Source organism: Schistocerca piceifrons, chromosome 11 (genome assembly GCF_021461385.2).
Source record: "Schistocerca piceifrons isolate TAMUIC-IGC-003096 chromosome 11, iqSchPice1.1, whole genome shotgun sequence".
NCBI lineage: Eukaryota > Metazoa > Arthropoda > Insecta > Orthoptera > Acrididae > Schistocerca > Schistocerca piceifrons.
In genome coordinates, this window is record NC_060148.1 from 132,048,427 (window position 1) to 132,056,936 (window position 8,510).

The following is an 8,510-nucleotide window of genomic DNA, read 5'->3' on the forward strand; positions in this document are numbered from 1 at the left end:
CTTCAGTTACAACTAATTTTCGCTGCACTATATCCCATGTCGGAGTACCCTCAAACTTTTTTTTGGAAAAAAAGCACAGAATATCACTATCCCGTGACAATCTAGTTGCCTCAGTCTCTCTAAGTTCTGTTTTACGGTATGTTGCGGATGCTTCTCTGTTCAGCACTGTCACTGATTCTCTCTCTCTCTCTCTCTCTCTCTCTCTCTGACTGTTCTCGCATTTCAGACAGCAAAGTGCGGAGCTGTTATGCATTCCCTACGCGCCAGTAATCGTCATTGTTTCGTCATGAGCAATTGGGCCGAGCGTCACGGCATTTGACGAATTACGCGATGGAGATTGCAATAATTACGAGAAGCGTTTGCACGCAATCCCGGATAGGTCGGCCGCGACGTCTCGGACTTAATCGCTTCATCTTGAGGAATATAATTACTGCCGCTGTGCTTCGTATACCCTTCGCTTTTCCAATTAGCGTTCAGTACAGGACGAGGTGGTCGTCGTCGTAATGGCCGCAGCTGCTTGCCGTCGAGGTAGGCAGGCTCTGCTACACGCTGAGAGTCTAATACGCTGCTAGTCGTAACGGGTCTAGTGCTATTAGACAACCGGTTAGTTGGCATCTTCATTAAATATTACAGCCATTGTACTCGGATGCCGTTCGAAAGTCGTGCGGGACGTTAAAAACTAATTTCCGAAACTCGCATACTCCTCAACACACCACGCATTTAGTTTAAAACAGACGGTGTCTCTCAAACGTCCTTGCGAATCCACAAGTTTCACACTGTCGCCTCCCAAAGTAAAGTAACGTTATTAAACAAGCAACAATTAATTACGCAGCTGTAGTTTCACGAGGTAGTATTATTAACTTAGAGTGTGTGTATCTTCTGTAGTAAACAAGATAGAAACTTGGGGTGAATTATTACTTAGATAAGGCACCACGTCGCAAAAAGAGAGAGAGAGAGAGAGAGAGAGAGAGAGAGAGAGAGAGAGAGATTTCGGCTGGAAAAACGGATAACTGTGAGCAATCAATTATTACAGGGGGAAACCACATTAGGAGGCTGTTCGACACTTTTTTTTGGATGAATTTATTAAAATTGAATCAAATTTTGATATTTCATTCATATTTCGAACAGTTTTTGTGAATTTTTTTGAATAATTTCAGGCAAAAGTAACGAAGTTACGCTGTGATGTCCGCTGAAGGTTGTCAGTATACCTCTCCAATTGCGTGCAGTGTAGCCATTCCGATTTTCATCTGCAATCGAAAAGGTTTCGATTTTACATTAATAACCTATTTTCTAAGAATGTGAACCTCAGTGCAAGTGAAAATAATGAAAATTAAAAATTTTTCAGGTGTTGGAGCAATTTACTTTCATTTTCGCGATTTTTTTCTCTAATTATGCAAAGAAAAATACCCTTAAAATCATTATAACATCTCAAAAGTTGGTTCATATAATTTGTGATTTTATATAGAATCATATCATCACTTTTCATAATGATCGCTTCTATACTTTTTGAGTTAGACTACACGCAAATGTGAAAAAGAGTTATTTCGAGATGAACGCCTATGGTTCTATACCGGGCGCTTACGACCGTACATCTTTTGGGCCCTATACCACCCCCCTCCTCCCCCCCCCCCCCAAAAAAAAAAGATGAACGCGTTTCAAAAATAAATTCTCGAAAACTAGAAATTCAAGCAAGTTAACATTAACGTAAAATGCTTCCCGATTAATCTGCGATCCCACCACCATATAGTAATCCTTCTTCCTCATTGGCTTCGTTTTGAGCTTCCAGCAGTGCTTTCCGACCTTCCTTCGATCCCAATGGACCACGTCGATTGTGCCGGCTCACGCGCTGGTTATCCATTTGTTCGTCGTAACAGAAGCTTTGCGTGCCTACTAAAATTCCTGCCTCGCTCATGACCATCAGAAGATATGAATTTCCTTCGTCGAATAAGCCCGCTGCTAAGTACTATGTACAAGTACAATTCAACGGCTTCTACTCCGGAGTGCAAGTGTTTAGGAGCGAATCGCCAAATAGTGGAATTAAAACTTTGATTCGCACTTTGTGTGTGGCCACCTAAACACCTCTCCAGTAATTGATCCCTTCGTAAATCTTCATATATTGCAGGAATTTCCTTCTGCACGTCGGGTTGCAATGGAGTAGGGTGAGGTTCATGTTCCATTCCCACGGCTGTTCGTTTGTGCCACTTAACACCAGCTGTCTTCTCCCTCTGGGCAATACTCGTGTTGTGGATTTTCATCCGTGGAAATCATATGATGGTATGTCGCCGTAAAAGCCTGCACCCGATGTGCACTCGGTTCTGTGCTCATAAAAGCCAAACGAATCCAAATTTGGATTTTAAATTTTGACAGCGTATTCATGGGTAGTTAAACTAACGATTTATGCAACACAAAAATTGAATTATTTTTAACCTCCTAATGTGGTTTGCCGCCCTTAATGTAACAATTCGGACGTGAACTGTTTGCTAATCTAAAGGACTCGCGTGAAAAGAGAGAACTGCATTACTGGAGATTAATTTCAATGAAGCTGGCTTAATCTTAGTGCGAAAGACGATACGGGTCTAGAATATAAATGTAGAATGCAACAAAAAAGACAAGTTTGTTTATAAAATGAATATTTTCTGAAGAAGGTGGAGAAGACTATAGCGAGTCGCAAATAATTGTTGAAATGGCTTATTTCCGTGTCCCTACCGGTTTCGAGTTACCGTCTCCAAATGGCTAATATTTGCTATTAAATTATTTTCGTCTTCAGCATCACATGTTGAAGCCGAGGGTGCGTTGTCCTGCTGTCTCTCTTATGGTTATCCGGGACAATACACAGGATGTCCCAGCAGGAGTGGTCGATACATTGTGCAAGTCACTGGATAAAGGAAGGTTGAAAGTTTCGACACAGCTGCGCGGTTGTTTTTTTGTTACAACGTAGAGACTACACCACAAGAGAAACCAAAAATTTTTTTATTTTTTTTTGTGTTGGAATTTGTGCGAACTCGATCCACTGTACAGGCGCAACCTGCATTCCGCCGTCGATTCAGCGACAAGCCACCTCTGCACAGTCATATTCATGAGTCGCACACACAATTCTAGGAAGTTCGTTGCACACGTCTGAGGAAAATCTCTAGCGTACACGGGATACGCCAACACGGAGCGCTGGGAAGTCCACAAGACGGGCTGGTCGGAAACTTCATCTTCGTCAGACAACGGTGTGGCGTGTTCTGAAACGACGCCCGCCTGTGAAGCCTCACAAGTTGGAGTTAAGCTCCAGGAATTACGTCCCAGCGACAGTAACGGGAGGTACGAATTTTTCTTTTGAATTCTCCAGTATATGGCAGACGACACTTTCATCCGAGCGCCTCGTCTTTTCGGACGAGTCAACGTTTCATCTAACGAGCGAAGTAAAAATAGTGCTCTGAGCACTACGGGACTTAACTTCTGAGGTCATCAGTCCCCTAGAACTTAGAACTACTTAAACCTAACTAACCTAAGGACATCACACACATCCATGCCCGAGGCAGGATACGAACCTGCGACCATAGCGGTCACGCGGTTCCAGACTGTAGTGCCTAGAACCGCACGGCCACTCCGGCCGGCGGCAAAGTGAACCGACGTAATGTAAGAAGTTGGGGGTCACAAATTCCTCGCGTCGTCGTCGAACATGGAAGAGACTCACCGAAACTTAATGCAATTATATTAAATTTCAGCCTGCAGGTGCATAAGCAAATAAACTTACCGTACGTTTCGGCTATAATAATGTAGCCTTTTTCAGGATGGCACAATATAAAATTAAGACATGCAAGACTGAAGACTCAGCGCCCGTCTCCAGTTGCGTAAGCAAAGAAACTTTAGCTAGGTTTCGGCTATAATAACGTAGCCTCGTTCAGAATGTCACAATATAAAATTAAAACATTCTGGATACTGGCCTTGTCACATTTACAATGTTGGTGCTACAGTACGTAGTCGTAAGACTGCGTCACTTCACTGATGTTTTGCCGACAGGCTGGACATGTGAGCACTGAGTGCTAACTCACGATTCGGCGCCCGCGGCCGACTCGTCCGGCCTATCGGCAAAACATCAGTGAAGTGACGCAGTCTTACGACTACGTACTGTAGCACCAACATTGTAAATGTGACAAGGCCAGTATCCAGAATGTTTTAATTTTATATTGTGACATTCTGAACGAGGCTACGTTATTATAGCCGAAACCTAGCTAAAGTTTATTTACTTACGCATCTGCAGACTGAAATTAAATATATCTTTACAGTTGCCGGCTATGACAGCTGCAAAGACAGTTGAGTGATCAGCGCCCTCTGTTGGGTCGGCCGCCAGGATGTTGTATAGGCGCGCACCAATCGTAAGGACTTAACCACTGGAGGGCTTTACATACAACATTCACCTAGAGAGCCTGTATACAGAGAGAGTTGCCATAGGTGAAGTTGCCCGTGATTGGTTGATTAGCGTTGGCACAAAGATGTCGCCAAACGTCTCTCGCTCTTCCTATGTTCGCCGTGCTTTTGAGTTTGAGTTCAGAGGACTTTTGGAAACTATTAAAAGGTATTTGAATTATTCAGAGACTTGTTATGCGTTGTGCATGCGTGCTCGATTTAGTTGTATGTCGTTTTTAGTACGTAACTAGCGTTTGCGATCTTAAATAAGAGTTGAAATAATGAAGCGTTTTGTGATGGAAGTCGGTAGGCCTACACGTTTGAAGTAAACACGTTAGTAATTGTACAGTATTTTTTTTTGACATCTGCAATTCGTTCTGCAGACGTTCGTAAACGATGCCAGGTTTTGCTGCATTTGGTTGTTCCAATAGAGGCGAAGGTGGATTTCGCATCTCAGCATTTTTCACGCAATGAAGAAAGACGAAAGCAGTGCGCAGTCTCAGTCAACAGGGCTGACATAAATCAAACAGGAGCCTCGTGGAAACCAACCGAGTAGTCTTATCTATGCGAAGTAAGTCATATTTGCTTTTTACTACATATAAAACAAGTTTGAAGACGTGACAAGAAGTACTAACACCTCTCACACTTTTTGCATGTCACAAGTAAACAACTGCTTACGACTTTCACTCATCTGACGTAATACAGGTACGTTAAATCTTTAGCGTTATGCACTCCCGATACAAAACAAATGCTATACACTATATTTTGTTTTATTTACGTTACTTTCATTGCAATATGTCTAGTAAACGAACTTTAAAGGAGAGAAATGCAAGCAACGAATAATTTTTACAGCCACTGTATCAAGTTTTGCTGTGCTGTACGTAGTAGGCTACTGTGAGTATACTATAGCTGTAAAGAAAGGCATTTAACGAACGATTTCGTCATATTGTCTTGTGCTTTTGATTCGGTGAGTGTGTACTCCTCCAGTGGCCATTCAAAAGTCCCGCCCGCAGTTTGGCAGAAAAATGGCCGCCGTATCGTCCGGTTGGCCACCCTCTCCCTGTACAGGCTCTCTACATTCACCGGCACTCAGTGACTGCAGCGGAGTCCACGAGATGGAAATAACAATTTTTGAAAAGTGTTTATTTCTGGCTGCCGTTTCCCTGGGCGCCGTTCAAAAGCTGCCCTTGTCGGGGGCTGCGACTACGAGGGCAGTTCAATAAGTAATGCAACATATTTTTTTTCTGAAACAGGGTTTGTTTTATTCAGCATTGAAATACACCAGGTTATTCCCCAATCTTTTAGCTGCACAACACTATTTTTGAACGTAATCTCCATTCAATGCTACGGCCTTACGCCACCTTGAAACGAGGGCCTGTATGCCTGCACGGTACCATTCCACTGGTCGATGTCGGAGCCAACGTCGTACTGCATCAATAACTTCTTCATCATCCGCGTAGTGCCTCCCACGGATTGCGTCCTTCATTGGGCCAAACATGTGGAAATCCGACGGTGCGAGATCGGGGCTGTAGGGTGCATGAGGAAGAACAGTCCACTGAAGTTTTGTGAGCTCCTCTCGGGTGCGAAGACTTGTGTGAGGTCTTGCGTTGTCATGAAGAAGGAGAAGTTCGTTCAGATTTTTGTGCCTACGAACACGCTGAGGTCGTTTCTTCAATTTCTGAAGAGTTGCACAATACACTTCAGAGTTGATCGTTTGACCACGGGGAAGGACATTGAACAGAATAACCCCTTCAGCGTCCCAGAAGACTGTAACCGTGACTTTACCGGCTGAGGGTACGGCTTTAAACTTTTTCTTGGTAGGGGAGTGGGTGTGGCGCCACTCCATTGATTGCCGTTTTGTTTCAGGTTCGAAGTGATGAACCCATGTTTCATCGCCTGTAACAATCTTTGACAAGAAATTGTCACCCTCAGCCACATGACGAGCAAGCAATTCCGCGCAGATGGTTCTCCTTTGCTCTTTATGGTGTTCGGTTAGACAACGAGGGACCCAGCGGGAACAAACCTTTGAATATCACAACTGGTGAACAATTGTGACAGCACTACCAACAGAGATGTCAAGTTGAGCACTGAGTTGTTTGATGGTGATCCGTCGATCATCTCGAACGAGTGTGTTCGCACGCTCCGCCATTGCAGGAGTCACAGCTGTGCACGGCCGGCCCGCACGCGGGAGATCAGTCAGTCTTGCTTGACCTTGCGGCGATGATGACACACGCTTTGGCCAACGACTCACCGTGCTTTTGTCCACTGCCAGATCACCGTAGACATTCTGCAAGCGCCTATGAATATCTGAGATGCCCTGGTTTTCCGCCAAAAGAAACTCGATCACTGCCCGTTGTTTGCAACGCACATCCGTTACAGACGCCATTTTAACAGCTCCGTACAGCACTGCCACCTGTCGGAAGTCAATGAAACTATACGAGACGAAGCGGGAATATTTGAAAATATTCCACAAGAAATTTCCGGTTTTTCCAACCAAAATTGGCCGAGAAAAAAATGTGTTGCATTACTTATTGAACTGCCCTCGTAGTTCTGGGGATAGCGCGGATGCGGAAGTGCGGGCTGTGTCTGCCGGTGAGTCGCAGGCGGCCCCGTAGCGACCTCGCCGCAGGCCTGCGAAGCCCGTGGTGCGCCGTGTAATCCCGCGCGGTGTCACGGCGCACAGGCGGGCCGGCCTTGCGGGGGCGCAGGGAAGCCGCACGAGTCGGCGGCGCCATCATCGATCAGCGCCAGACCACACTGTCTGGCGGGCTACTCACGAGGCGGCGCCGCGCCAGTTGGGCTCGCGGGCTTACGTCGAACTTTGTACAGCCTTGCCGGCCGCAGTGGCCGAGCGTTCTATGACGCTTCAGTCGGGAACCGCGCGATCGCTGCGGTCGCAGGTTCGAATGCTGCCTCTGGCATGGATGTGTGTGAGATGTCTTCAGGTTAGTTAGGTTTAAGTAGTTCTAACAACGGAACATCCCCATCGCACCCCCCTCAGATTTAGTTATAAATTGGCACAGTGGATAGACCTTGAAAAACTGAACACAGATCAATCGAGAAAACAGGAAGAAGTTCTGTGGAACTATGAAAAAAATTAGTAAAATATACAAACTGAGTAGTCCATGCGAAGATACGCAACATCAGGGACAGTGGAAGGCAAGCTGCTCCGTGGTCTCGTGGTCAGCGAGAGCAGCTACGGAACGAGAGGTACTAGGTTCAAGTCTTCCTTCGAGTCAAAATCTTAATTTTTTATTTTCAGTTTATATGACAAACTCTTACGGTTTCATCACTTTTTTGGGAGTGATTATCACATCTACAAGAAAACCTAAATCGAGCAAGGTAGAAGAGTCTTTTTACCCATTCGCCAAGTGTACAAGTTAGGTCGGTCGACAACATATTCCTGTCTTGTGACGCACATGCCGTCACCAGTGTCGTATAGAATATATCAGACGTGTTTTCCTGTGGAGGAATCGGTTGACCTATGACCTTCCGATCAAATGTTTTCAGTTCCCATTGGAGAGGCACGTCCTTTCGTCTACTAATCGCACGGTTTTGCGGTGCGGTCGCAAAACACAGACGCTAAACTTATTGCAGTGAACAGAAACGTCAATGAACGAACGGACAGATCATAACTTTGCGAAAATAAAGCAAGTAAAATTTTCAGTCGAGGGAAGATTTGAACCAAGGACCTCTCGGTCTGCAGCTGCTCACGCTAACCACGGGACCACGGCGCTGCTGAGCTCGCACTTTCCTTGATGTTGCCTATCTTGCCTATGGACTACTCAGTTTGTATATTTTACTAATTTTTTTCACGGTTCCACATAACTTCTTCCTGTTTTCTCGATTGATCTGTGTTCAGTTTTTCAAGGCCTATCCACTGTGCCAACTTATAACTAAATCTGAGGGGGGTGCGATGGGGAGGTTCCCTTGTAAGTTGTAGGGGACTGACGACCTCCCATACTGCTCACAGCCGTTTGTACACCTTTAATAGGCCAGTAAAACAAGTAGTAAGGTGCACTAGTCTGGCAATTCCGAGAAAATCACAAGAGATGTTTAACGCGTCTGTTACGTATCTGATGTATAGCGGCCGGACAGTACGGAGTTCATGGTGC

The 8,510-nt window shown here is 45.2% G+C and overlaps 1 protein-coding gene across 1 annotated transcript in view; it reads right to left on the reverse strand.

Annotated features, from left to right (window-relative positions):
* The window catches only part of LOC124719796 (one cut domain family member 3-like), a 130,272-nt gene extending 123,142 nt beyond the window's left edge, over window positions 1-7,130 (reverse strand). The window contains exon 1 of the mRNA XM_047244991.1: window positions 7,015-7,130. Within this exon, the coding sequence (XP_047100947.1) occupies window positions 7,015-7,130 (116 nt within the window). The remainder of the gene's footprint in view (window positions 1-7,014) is intronic.
* Window positions 7,131-8,510: the final 1,380 nt, after the last annotated feature.